The sequence below is a fragment of the Hylobates moloch genome, unplaced genomic scaffold, assembly GCF_009828535.3.
Source record: "Hylobates moloch isolate HMO894 unplaced genomic scaffold, HMol_V3 SCAFFOLD_12, whole genome shotgun sequence".
NCBI lineage: Eukaryota > Metazoa > Chordata > Mammalia > Primates > Hylobatidae > Hylobates > Hylobates moloch.
In genome coordinates this window covers 7,182,615-7,196,039 of record NW_026652287.1, presented here as the reverse complement: position 1 = coordinate 7,196,039, position 13,425 = coordinate 7,182,615, and the positions used below count along the sequence as shown (strand labels likewise).

The following is a 13,425-nucleotide window of genomic DNA, read 5'->3' as shown; positions in this document are numbered from 1 at the left end:
CATCTGTGCCAGCACTTTATATTGTATTAGCTCACTTAACCCTTGCAGCAGCCTCACGAGATGGCCACTGTGTTAGCTTCCCGGGGCTGCCACAGCAAATGGCCACAAACGCGATGGTGTAAAACAACAAAAATTTATTCTCTCACAGTTCTAGGAGGCCAGAGTCCGAAATGAAGATGTCAGTAGGGTTTAGAAACCTTCTCATGCTTTTCTCCTCCCTTCTGGTTGTTGCTGGCAATCCTTCATGTTCCTTGGCCCATAGAAGCATAACTCCAGTCTCTCTCTCTCTCTCTCTCTCTCTCTGACTTCACATCGCTGCCTTCTCAGGTTCCCTGTCTGTCTCTTATAAAGACACCACTCATTGGATTTACAGCCCACCCTAAATCCAGGATGGATTCATCTTGAGATTCCTAAGTAACTACATCAATGAAGACCCTGTGGCTCAATAAGGTCACGTTGTGAGGTTCTGGGTGGATATGAATCCCTGAGAGACACTATTCAACCTCCTACAGACACTTATTTTTTCATCATTTGAGAGAGGAGGAGTCTTTGTATTGCAGCAAGAGTCAACGGCAGAGCCAGGACCTGAACCTGGCAGGCTGGTGTGAATACCTGTGCTGTGCCGGTCAGGTGTAGTGGCCAGATGGGCAGGCTCAGAAATGAGGACCCCTGCACTCCATCCTGCCTCCACAATGACTTGCCGTCTGATCTTGTTCCTGTTCCTTAATTGTTTGGTGCCACACATTTCGCATTTGTAAATCCAGGATAACGAGACCTACTCATAGTGCTGTAAAGAGGATTAAATATGTTGATACAGGTAAAGCACGAGAAAATTTATGCAAAGCCCTTGGGAAAGTGTCTGGCTCATGGGAGTGGCCTCAGTAAAGCTCAGCTATTATAATCCACAAATATTCCTGAGTGGCGCTAGGATGCACATGGCTGCTGGCATCTTGCAGCTGTCAGAGTTTGGATAGGACAGTTTATTATCATCAAGGCGTTTGGTAGAATTGTCTTCAGATGGTTGTGAATTCAAGTTGTAGCTTTCCTTAATTTTTTGGGAATATTTATGAGTTCAGTTTCCTGAACTAATGAAGGACTGAGTTCTTCCATTGTGGGCTGTTTGGTTAACTCTAACGTTAGTTGACATCCTCAACTAGATCTTTTGGCCAGTGAATTTCCAATAGCCTGTGAATACCTTTTTACTGTCCAAACAGGAATCTTCTGTATCTCCTCTGGCTAAAGCAGAATGCAAAACTTCCCTCGCCTGGTCATACCCATGCAATTTGCCTGTCTAGTGACGCTCATCAAGTTTCCTCATGTGGAAAATGGAAGCAGAAGCGATACAACCCCCCATGAGGTTGCATGAGGCATCCGTGTATTAGCAATGCAAGGCGGCGGACAGTGCCTGGCTTCCAGAAGGGGCTCGAGACATTTCAGCATTTGTGAACAAGTTCTTTTTCTACTGTGAAATGGGTACTGGGGAAAGGTAAGCCACAGTCTCAGTCTGTGGCCAAAACCATCTGAGACTCACTGGTCTGGACTGAGCCATGCTCCTCTTTGCATTTCCAAGCACTTCATGCATAGTACCTGGAACTCAAGAAATCCTCTTTAAACGTTGGAGGACTGGGTGCATGACATGGGGCATAAAAATATTTCACAGCCTTGATGGCGTGAGTTCTGATTGCATGCTTCCTTCTCCAACCCCCGCCCATGGCAGACAGTGAAAGACTTGACCCACCCACTGAAAAGCTGGGAAGGTCTCAAGACGACCCTCACTTCTGATGCCGTCTGCAAGTCTGGAGGGTCCCCAAGACCACCCTCAGGTTCAATAATTTTCTAGAAGGACTCAAAGAACTCAGAAATGCTGTTGTACTTATAAATATCATTTATTCTAATGAAAGGTTACAAACTAAGTTCAGCCAAGGGAAGAGGTGCATAGAGTAGGATCCAGTAGAGGTCCAGGGCAAGCTCCCAGTTGACTTTTCCCAGTGGAGTCATATAGACAGCATTTGCTTCTCCCAGAGCTGATGTGCAACCATAGGCACAGAGTGCTGCCAACTGGGGGAGCTCACCCAAGCTTGGTGTCCAGAGCTTTTTTTGGAACTTGATCATATAGACATGGCTGACCACCCACTTGGCCGATGTTCCTCTCCAGTCCCTCCAGTGGTCAATCAGATCCCATGTGGACCAAGCCTCCCTACCATAAATCGTATTGAGGCACAGATTATCTGGCATGGCCCAAGGCCCCAGGTAAGCAAAGACATTCTTATCAGGCAAGAAATTCCAAAGGCTTAAAAGTTAATTCTCAGGAGGTGAAGGCAAAGGCCAGACCTCTCTTCAGGCAAAGTTTACTTTACTTTACTGCACACCCGCTATGTAGACAACCAAACAAACCCAAAACCCCGTAGAGTTCAGTATTTAGTTCAAAAGTGGCTGGTCCAAGTAGAAGACAGAAAGATGCAGGCGTGTACTCACAGAGCAGGTTTCCTTGTGCCCAGCTAGGTGGTGGATGCTAGCAGTGGACTGGGAAAGACATATGGGGAGTGAGATGGAGAAGGTGTGAACCTGTGCCCTGCCTGTCTGTCCCTGCTGGGTAGAGGCTGGCCTGGAGTCCAGTTGTCTTTCTTTTGACTTATCTACAGCAGCTAGAATGTCTCTCTCCTTGTTCCAAACAGGAGGGATGCCTATCTGGACTCAGACTCTTTCCAGCAGCCAATCCTCCATCACGTACAAGGCCAAAGCTCAGGTCACTCTTGTTGCTCAGAGCCAAAGGGACCGCGGACACCTGGTGGAGGTCTGGGGGAGAAACGCCTCTGTGTGTCTGGGGTGGTGGCATTTGGGCTCACCTGGAGACATCTCAGTGAACAAGGGCAGTGGTGGAGCTACCATGTCCCCCTGACTCTGACTTACATCCCTGTTACAATGAATGCACTTGCTTTGTTTTGAACTTCATATTGAACTGTAACATACATGCAGAAGAGTCCACATAAGTGAGCACAGACTGATGAGTTCTCACAACCACCAAGTAACCGGCACGCAGAAGAAGAGACAGAGCATGGCAGGGTCCCCAGAAGCCCAGCGGGACTCCACCCAATGACTGCCTCCACCACAGGGCGGCCACTGTGCAGGCTTTCACTTCGGAGATCTGTGTGCCTGTTTCTGACTTTCCATGAACGGAATTGCACAGTGTGCACTTTTGGTACCTGGCTTCTTCCACTCAGCTGTGTATTTGGAGGGTCACTGTGTTGTTGTGTGGTGATAGGCTGCTTCCTCTTGTTACTGCTGTATAGTGTTCCACTGTGAGATGTTACACTTTACCAGTTCCGTTGTCAATGTGTGGTAGGGTCTGAACGTCTGTATCCCCCCTAAATTCACATGTTGAAATTCTAATCCCCAAGGCAGTGTTATTAGGAGGTGGGGCCTTTTGGGAGATTAGGTCATCTCCCTAAAGGAATGGGATTAATGCCCTTATAAAAGAGGCTTGAGGGTGCTCTGTCGCCCCTTCCACCATGTGAGGACACAGCATGACGGCCCCATGTATAAAAAAGCAAGCTCTCACCCGGCACTGAAACTGCTGACATCTTGCCCTTGGACTTCCCAGCCCCCAGAAATAAATTTCTGTTTATAAGCCTTCAAGTTTGTGGTATTTTGTTAGACTGTCCTGAACAGATTAAGGCAATGAGCATTTTGGGTTGTTTCCATTTTGGGCTGATGGCAGGGCTGTCGTGCACCTTCTTGTTTGTGTGCCTTGGTGAACGGGTGCACGCGTTTCTGTTGGGCATAAACTGAGGAGTGGCAATGCTGTTACAGGGTCTACAGAAATTCAGGCTTTGTAGTTACCACCAAATAGCTTTCCAAAGAGATTGAACCAAATTACACTCATTCCAGCAATGTTCACGAGTCCCAGTCACTCCATGACCACATCACCATTTGCTTTTTTCTCTCTTTTCAGTTTAGCCATTCTGCTGAGTAAGTGTTTTGACTTTTGTACTGCACAAGGGGATACACCAGGGTGGATTGGTAATAATAATGGTGATAATGATAACTAATAATAATAATTGAAAAGTCAAGACAAAGACAGTCCTGGAGTGCATCAACCCTGTTTTGGCTTCAGCTGTTATGGAGAGAATTACTTTGCGACTTACATGCTCACAGGTACTCTCCTCAGCATCTGTAGAAGCCTGCTGCCTTTACTGCAGTTTTGAGGGCACTTTTGCAGCTCGAAAGTCCACTCTTTGGAGAGTTGCTGGGCCCTAGAATGCCTGCTGAGCCAGCCCCAAGGGAAGAGGGACTGAGCTAGGCATCTGGTTTCTGGAGACTTCTTCGTGGCCTGGAAATCAGCCACACTGGAATTTATGGATCCCTTTGTTTTCCAAATTGCAAATGCAGCAAGGGACCCTCTCGGGTGTGGCTTGACTGTGATCCTGGAAGCTACTGGAACCCGAGGAGCCCTGTCCCGTAAGGAGGCATCTGGCGGCAGTGCTTGTGGTGTGCACAGGAGCTGATTGATGGGGGGCGGCACTCCTAGGCGGGGTGGGAAGACTGAGGCCAGCGAGAAAAATAATTGTGTCCTGAGCCTCAGTGCCAAGTGGGGTGCTTGGCTGTGGACAGTGGAGTGGAGTGGAGTGGTCAGGGAGTGAAACTGAGAAGGGGACAAAATACAGATGCCCACACAAGAACAGAAAACCAAACACCACATGTTCTCACTCATAAGTGGGAGATGAACAATGTGAATACATGGGCACAGGGAGGGGAACATCACACACTGGGGCCTGTCAGAGGGTGGGGGGCTAGGGGAGGGAGAGCATTAGGAGAAATACCTAGTATAGATGACGGGTTGATGGGTGCAGCAAACCACCATGGCACGGGTATACCTATGTAACAAACCTGCACATTCCGCATATGTACCCCAGAACTTAAAGTATAATAATAATAAAAAAACAAAAATAAAAACCGGAGATGCCCAATTGGCCAAAGCTCTAGGGTACGCGTGAGGGGTCCCCTGCCTCTGGGAAGGAAAGTAAATGGATGGCTGCTAGGATGGGCTGTCATCTGGGCTCCAGTTGACCGGGGGAAAGTAAAGCGTTGGTTGTTGTCTTGAGGGCTTAGCAGCAGTTAGCTGGAAATGCGTTTGTGGTGTCATGGGGCCGATCATCCCATCCAGACAGCAACCCGGAGAGGCCACCTTCGTCTTTCCTCTGCTTGTATTCAAATATAGTAACTTCACTAAGGGGAAGCAGTCCGATGTTCCTGATGTGCAGCCTGCAGGTGCTGGGAAGGCTGTGCTGGTTGACAAAATATTTCAAAATGTTGACATTTATTGGCTAATGGTCAGCTTGTCCCAAGTCCTGCCTCCCTGCCTTCCTTGGGTCCCCTGGACCTGTTTAGGACCAGCAAGCACTGTGTTTCCTCAGCCCCTGCCAGGGCACCCCCCGTGCTAGGAAATGCTCTGTGGAAGATGTGGACTGTCTCCCCACACTGGACCGTCTGCTTCTCAGACTCTGAGGAAGAGTTCGCCCACTGTGAGAGTCTCTGTCGGGATAAACCAGAGGCCAGAAGCCCCAGTGGAAGAAGCATTGTGCACGGAATCCCACGAACCAATTCAGAGCTGATGAGTGAGGAAGCCCCTGAGGACGAGGGGACCTGTGTCTTAGTTTTGGGTCAGAATAAAAGAAGGAACAAAAATCTCACAGAAGATCCTTCAGTGGGTACGTGCTGTATCTCCAAGACTGAAGGGAGAGAGGCCTGGCAATGAGGGCTCAATTAGGGAGCTAAAATACGAGACGTTATTGTCCCCAGACTTAACTACTGAGGCATTTGTCAGACAATAAATGATGCAGTGTGGGTCATAAAAGAAATCCTCTGTTAATGGGCTGGTGCAGGAGGGAAAGGAGTGGGATTTGGAGTGAGGGGATCTGGTTTCGAATCCTGGCTCTGCCAGAACCAGCTGTGTGACCTTCAGCCGGTCGCGCGCTATCGGGTGGGAGGGTCTGATTTGTTCATCTGGACATTGAGAACAACGGTGGCAGGCCTGGCTGCACGGCTGCTTAGTGAAAGAACTCTGTGGGAGAGTGAGAAAAGCTATTATGGTAGCGAGTACCGATAGGAAGGAGGCGGTGTGTGGACAGCGGAAGGGACTCTGTTTCATAGATGCGGCTCTGGAACATTCTCTGCAGTTGCCCCTTTGGCAACAAGATGGGATGGCTGGGGGCAGGGACAGAACAGGATGCCTCTATTTGTGGTTTGCATAAATTAATTCCTGGAACATCATGACGGCAAGAAAGAAAGCTTTGTGAGAGTAGCAGATTTGGACCCCAGGATTCAGCGGAAGAATGATCAAGTAAAGGCAAGGCATAGCATCTGAGTCTCCGGGAATTGCAGGCTTTGCAGTGACTTTTCGGGGTGTGCAAAAGCAAGCAGAAGGATGTCTTGGAGTCTGTGAAAAGACCTACAGGAAGGGGAGAAAGGGAGGCAGAAACATTTCATTTTCTTTAGTGAGATATGCAGACATTGGAATCCCCTAATTCTACCCTCAAGGTTCCTTACGGTGTGTGGTAAAGTTGGGGCCTTCCTCAGGTTCGAGAATCTCTCTCCTGCTTGAACTCTGCCATGAGAGGCCGCCTTCCTTGAGTCTTACAGGTGTTTTGATTTGATTTTGATACATTCTATCTTTTTAAAGTTTCAGTCGCTCCTGGGAGGGGTCATTTTTCACCTGTGGTTTTTTTTCTCCCATTTTCTTTTTTGTATTGAGGTAAAATTTACATCACATAAAATTAGCCATTTCACTGGCATTTAGTACATTCACAGTGCTGTTGGACCACCATCTTTGTTTACTTCCAAAACACTGTCATCATCCCAAAAGGAAACTGGGTACCCGTTAGCTAGGCAGCTACTCCCCATTTCCCCCATCCTCACTCTTCCCCAGTCCCTGGAAACCACCAGTCTACTTTCTGTCTCTACGGATTTACTTTCTGAATGTTTCATCTGAATGCAGTCATACACTATGTGGCCTTTTGTGTCTGGCTTCTTTCACTCAGCGTCACGTTATCGAGGTTCATCACGTAGCATGTGTCAGGACTTCATCCCTTTTTATGGCTGAATACTATTCCATTGTATGGACAGACCATATTTTATTTATCCATCCATCGTACATGGGCATTTGAGTTGTTTCAATCTTTTACATATTGCCCATAGTGCTGCTGTGAACATGAGTGTACAAGTATTTGTTTGAGCGCTTGTTTTCAATTCATTTAGGTGTATACCTAGGAGTGGAATTGCTAGGCCATATGGTAATTCTATGTTTAAATTTTGGAGAAACTGGAAAACTGTTTTCCACAGTGATTGTACCATTTTACATTCCCAAGAGCAGTGTATGAGGGTTCCAATTTCTCTACGTCCTCACCAGCACTCAGTATCTGTCTTTTTTATTTTAGCCATCCCAATGGGTATGAAGTGGTATCTCCTTGTGGTTTGGATTTGCATTTCCCTGATGACTAATGATGTTGTTGAGGGTATTTTCATGTGTTTATTGGCCACTTATATAACTTGGGAGAAATGTCTAGTCAAGACCTTTGCCAAGTTTTTAATTATGTTATTTGCTTTTGTTGTTGATTTTGTAGGAGTACTTTATATATGCTGAATGCTAGGCCCTTATCAGATAGACAATTTGCGTGTCTTTTCTCCCATTCTGTAGGTTGTCTTTTTGCTTTCATTCACTTGTTTTTAAATAGTGTTCTAGACATGCTGCTATATGTGTATTTGATTAATTAATCTTGGAGGGAATCTTTGCTTCCTATCCATCTTTTCTTGGTGGTGCTGGGATGTCTGGCATAATACACCTGTCTTTGCTGACACTCCTTTAACTCTTCCACATAATATTTGGCTGCCTTTGGTGTCCCTTTTTTGTTCATGGGAGAGGGTGCCCAGGGCCTCACTGGGCCTTTCTTGTGGGTCCACAGGCTTCTGGGAAGCAGAGGGGAGCTGGTCACCTCCCCAGTCCAGCACGCACTGACCTCTGCAGCATTAGCTCACAGCATTAGTTTACATCCCCAGAAGTCCCAGTGCGCCCTTGTGGTGATACCTGTGTTCGGTTAAGGCATAGTAAGCAGTGGGCACCCCACGGCCTGCCTTCATCCTGGTGACCCTCCAGATGTGTACACAGCATTGGGCCAAGTCCCCAGGTTGCCCTGGGAGAACATGGATGTTGTCCGTGGACTCCCCCCTGTTATAGAGGAGACGTTTTCTGGTTAGTAGCAACGTGAGGATCATTTCAGGAGCAGTGTACAAAAAGAAAGAAACCCAGACTGTGAACTCTCCTTGGCCTTTTCTCAGTGGCAACACACCTAAGTCCTTGATTCTTCCTGGTGGAACCGTGTTCTGTGAACATTGTACCAGGCAGCACCTGGCCCCGTTATCCTGCCTGAATGCCACGTTTGTTCTTCAAACACCTGAGGACTGGGTGCTCCTGTCCATTCCTGCTCCCAGAGTGCCCAGTGCAATGGCCTCCTCTTCCATCCCCTGGGCTGTGCGATCTTCTGGCCTTGCACAACCCACCCTGCAATCTCAAAGACGCTTCTCCATCTCCAGGTGAAGAATAGGCCTTGCAGATCCATCTCTCCTGCCCTGAGGCATCTGTCTCATTTGTATCACGCTGGGGTCCCTGGAGCAGCAAGTGATCTGGTTCCCAGCACACTGATTAAACAGAAAATTAATGCACATGGCAAAAGCTGGGGCTCCTACTTCCAGGCACTTGTAAAAATTACAAGACACTTAGTTTTTAAAGGAAAGCCGCTTGCCACCACTCTCCCCCACATCTCCCAGAGGAAGGGGGCGACATTACAGATGCTTTCCAGGTGATCTGCTCTCGTGCCATCTTTTACTACCTGTTTCAAACTAAAATGGTTTTATTATATATAATATCATTGTTTTCCCACCCCACAGAATTAAGGCGGCAGCAGGTGTGAAGATAACGGCAGTGAGAGTCAGCAGTGAGGACCAATGGGCAGTCCAGGAGGAAATTGATAATGGCAGCACTCAGACGTCAGCCACCCTCACCTGCATGGGCCATCGCCCGGACACGCAGAGCAGGTAAGCGTGGAGATCCCCAAGGCACTTCGGCAGTGGGGAGGAGGGGAGTGCCCGCCAGAGCTGATAGCAAAATAATGTGCGTGTGGATAAAGCGATGCCTCTGCATTTAATGGGAAATGGTTTCCTTTGCGCTCATCAGCGTAGCTCAGCTGTGCCATTTCTGAATGGCTCCATTACTGGGATGTGCCACGGTATGAGGCTTCTATCCTTGATGCTCTTCATACAAAAATGACCTAATTAGGTCGGCAGTCTCAAAAATCACCAGAGTTCACATTTGTCAGAGTATCGGGTTTGGTAACCGCGTTTTAAATTTTTATCTTTATTATTACTATTGTTATTGTTTGAAGCGAAGAGTTGAAGAAGGAAATAGGGGAAATAAAAATGATTTAAGAGGCAAGGGGAAAATATACTTAGTAATGAGCAAACCGAGGGTAGCTTTAGCTATTGAGCATTCATCCCTTAGTGCTTAAATATAGTTATTTTGCTGATATCACACTTGGGAATTGGCACATGGCCTCAGAATCTTAATTTGAATGAACTTGGCATTGCTGGAAGGCAGCCTGTCTTCTCTCATTCAGACACCAGCCTTGGGCTTTAGAAGGCTGAACTCACCTGAGACCCAGAGAGAGGTGATCACGTGTCACCTCACATCAGGACACCTGGCAGGTAGAAAGAACTCTCACCTGTGTTGCAGCCGCCTTCCCTACACAGTCTCATTCCCTCTATTTTCTTCTTGTTTCATTAAACACCAGTCTTCTATGAGATTGCTTCACTGGGAGGGCTATCAAGCTTTGCTGGACATGCGGCCTCCTGCTTTAAAACTTCCGGCCCCTACTTCTCCCAGGAGGGGGCTCAGACTCCTCAGCTTAGCACACGAGCCCCTTCCGAGTTTGTTGCTTATCACCATATATTGTCACAACCAGTTCTCTTTCTTCCCTAGTCTTTAAACTCTTCAAGGCCTGCAGCGTTAGGAATGGGGGAGGCCTTCCGTGAATGAATGAAGGCCTGGGCGGAGGGGAGCATGAGAAATGGAGGGTCTTTTCCAATGAGTTGCTGGCAAGTGCTGTCTCTTCTTGGGTGACCCCAGCCAACCTCAGCTAGAACTCTCTTCTGCCTGCTTTAGAAGATCTCTTTCAGAGGGTGAGAAGTGACTCAGATGGAGTGGTCCAAAGCATTCCATTAGGAATCACTGACCAAGTAATCTGGATGCCTCTTACTCTAAACTCTATGTTCCAGTCATCATTCTCTACATCTACTGACAGAGTTTTCAGCCCACAACCCCGCTTGACCCATGGTTTCCCTGCAAATTTGTATCTGCCTGCTAGACACTCCTAAATTCTGGGTTGTTAGTTTCTAGGGAGCCTTGGATTTTTACATTGCTTAGGTGCTTTCAGTTGCAAGTAATAGAATATTTACCTCAAAGTGGCTGCTGCAGCAGGGTTTTGTCATCTCACATAAAAGAAATTGAGAGGTAGATGGTGCCATGGATGGTGAATCCAGCAGCACAACGGTGTCTCCTGGGTGTTTTCTGTCTTCCCACTCCAGTATACCCAGTGCCCTGATTGTCACTCTCCAGCTTGGGTTCCTCGTGGTCACAAGATGGCTGCAGCTCTTCCAGGCATCACAGACCCACCCAAAGATATCTAAAGACTGGAAGGGGGAGGGGGGTCTCTCCTCATGTGTCCCTTTTTACCAGGGAAGGAAACCTTTCCAACAATATCCATGGGAGTCTTCCCTTTAGACCTTATCAATATGCAGTGGGTTCCACGCTTTTGCCTGAGAGGCAGGGTACCCTTGGAAAATGAGTCTCTGGTATTATTTCCAGGCTTTGTAGTGGGAAATGGTCTCTGTTGCCAGGGAATGAGGATGGGAGAATGGGTGCCTGCTGGGTGGTCGGCTCACGGTGTTTGCCACACTCTTTGAAGTTGGTTTCTGTCAAAGGTTTTAGCTTGATTCTCTACTTTGCCTGGGGGCCCTGTGTGTTTGTATTCCCAGTGGCAGACTCACTCTTGGTTGCTGAGCTTATCAGGTGGCTTTGTGTCCCTGCAGGTAGAGAAGTTTGGGGTGGCCTGGTACCACGAATGTAGGGTCAGGTGCTCAAGCAGTATCCTTAGCAACCTGTCTCCCTGGTTTGGCTTTTTCTCAGACAGGCCCTTCCCTCCTGGAGGCAAGATGACTGCTAGCAGCTCCCAGCAAACATCTGCTAACTTGATCACTTCAAGGAGAAAGCTGCTGTCCCCAGATAGGCCAGGCACACCTCCCGGTGCTGGTCACCACTGGCTCTGTTTGGCATAACTTAGACTGTGCACCCACCCTGAACCAATCACGGTAGCCAGCCCTGAACCAGGGGTTTTGACCAGCCCTAATGGAAGAGCTTGGGCAGAGAGTAGGGGAGGGATTGTTGGTGGGCAGCGGATGCTGATGGGACAGGAGCTGGAGTGGGCACCACCCTAGTTACCTTAGTCTCATGCCTCCTGCTGTTGCGCTACAGAAGTCCAAATGGGATATTCTGGCCCCCTGCCCTCAGAAATCACTGTCTGGGTACAGAATGGTGATATCCATGGTCTATGCTTAGGAGATTAATTTTGTTGATATATTTGACTGACCAAGTGATAATGCTTTAAATTGAAGAGCAACCTGGGCCATGGCTATCACTTTTTGGTCCTGTGAGAATCAGTTTTGCATTCTCTTTAGAAAAGATTAAAAAAAAAAAGATTACAGGGGAAAAAAGTAAAGTAGTTGTATAAGCAGAGTTACATAATTATGAGACACTCTCACATTGTCTCATAAAGGAGAAAGAGTGTCCTCTTTCTCCTTCTCTTTCTTCACATTTAGTGTCTGACCTCCCTTGGGCCCTAAGAAGGGCAGGGATTGTCACTTTGGCATGACAATTTGTGCTCACCTAATCTCACAAAATCCATTCCATCATCTAAATAAATAATTGCTTCTTTTTATCCCTTTTTTTGTTGAATTGTAATATCGAATGAGGTGTGAAGTACAGGCTCGTGGACCGTGCTTGCTGGCTAACAAAGTGAATGTATGAATATATCCTCAACAAAACACCCTGCAGAATGCTGTAATCTCTGAATTGTGACAACCTTGAGTGGAATAGAGTTTTTGATAGCATATTATGTACAAACTGCCTGAAATTCTGTGATAAGAATTAAAAATGTGTTGTATGGGAAGACCCAACATGCTCGGTTAGAAAGGCAGTAAAGATCTTAATTTAAAATATTTTAATGAACACTTATTGTGAGGAAATGTGAGTAATAAAGATGAAAACCACAAGATAAAGAGTGGTGTTGCCAAAAGAGGAGAGAGGAGATTAGAAAAAATAAGCAAATTTGAAAGTGTTCAGAACAGATAACACTGAACCAAGGGAACTGAAAGCTAGATGATGGACTATTTGCATGGAAGCCACGTGCAGCTAGGTAGGTTGAGATGAGGTTGTTCTTTGAATGATTCCTGTCTGGCTGTTGGGACCCAAACCTCAGAAGAAATAAACTGCAACTTTTTATGTGGACAGAAACCACAATACAGAGCCCATTCTTATCTAAAAATTTGAATAGAGGCAGAGAAAAGCTCAGAGGATAGCCAAGCAAAAGCCCTAAAATAGACTTCTTCAAAAAAACAGGCATACCCACATTGCTGTAACCCAACTCAAGGAAAAGTCAAGATCCAATCCAGCTGTTCACTGTGAAGGGTACTGTATTAGTCTGTTCTCACACTACTAATTAAGACATACCCAAGATTGGATAATTTATAGAGGAAAGAGGTTTCATTGACTCACAGTTCCACATGGCTGGGGAGGCCTCACAATCATGGCTGAAGGCAAATAAGGAGCAAAGTCACGTCTTACATGGTGGCAAGTAAGAGAGCTTATGAAGGGGAACTCCCTATTATAAAACCATCAGTTCTCATGAGACTTTTTCACTATCACAAGAATAGCATGGGAAAGACCCACCCCCCATGATTCGTTTACCTCTCACCGGGTTTCTTCCACATGTGGAAAATATGGGAGCTACAATTCAAGATGAGATTTGGGTGGAGACACAGCCAAACCATATCATTCCACCCCTGGCCCTTCCCAAATCTCATGTCCTCACATTTCAAAACCTGTCATGCCTCCCCAACAATCCCTCAAAGTCTTAACTCATTTCAGCATTAACTCAAAAGTCCACAGTTCAAAGTCCCATCTGAGACAAGGCAAGCCCCTTCTGCTTGTGGGCCTATAAAATCAAAAGCAAGTTAGTTACTTCCTAGATACATGTGGTAAATACAGCCATTCCAAATGGGAGAAATTGGACAAAATGAAGGGACTACAGGCCCCATGGAAGT

At 46.9% G+C, this 13,425-nt stretch overlaps 1 protein-coding gene across 4 annotated transcripts in view; it reads left to right on the top strand.

The window, feature by feature from the left end:
* The window catches only part of TMEM132B (transmembrane protein 132B), a 497,414-nt gene that overhangs the window by 258,971 nt on the left and 225,018 nt on the right, over nt 1-13,425 (top strand). For all 4 annotated transcript variants that reach the window (XM_058426040.1, XM_032168292.2, XM_058426041.1 and 1 more), the window contains one exon: nt 8,941-9,087. In XM_058426040.1, coding sequence (XP_058282023.1) covers nt 8,941-9,087 — 147 coding nt within the window. The remainder of the gene's footprint in view (nt 1-8,940; nt 9,088-13,425) is intronic.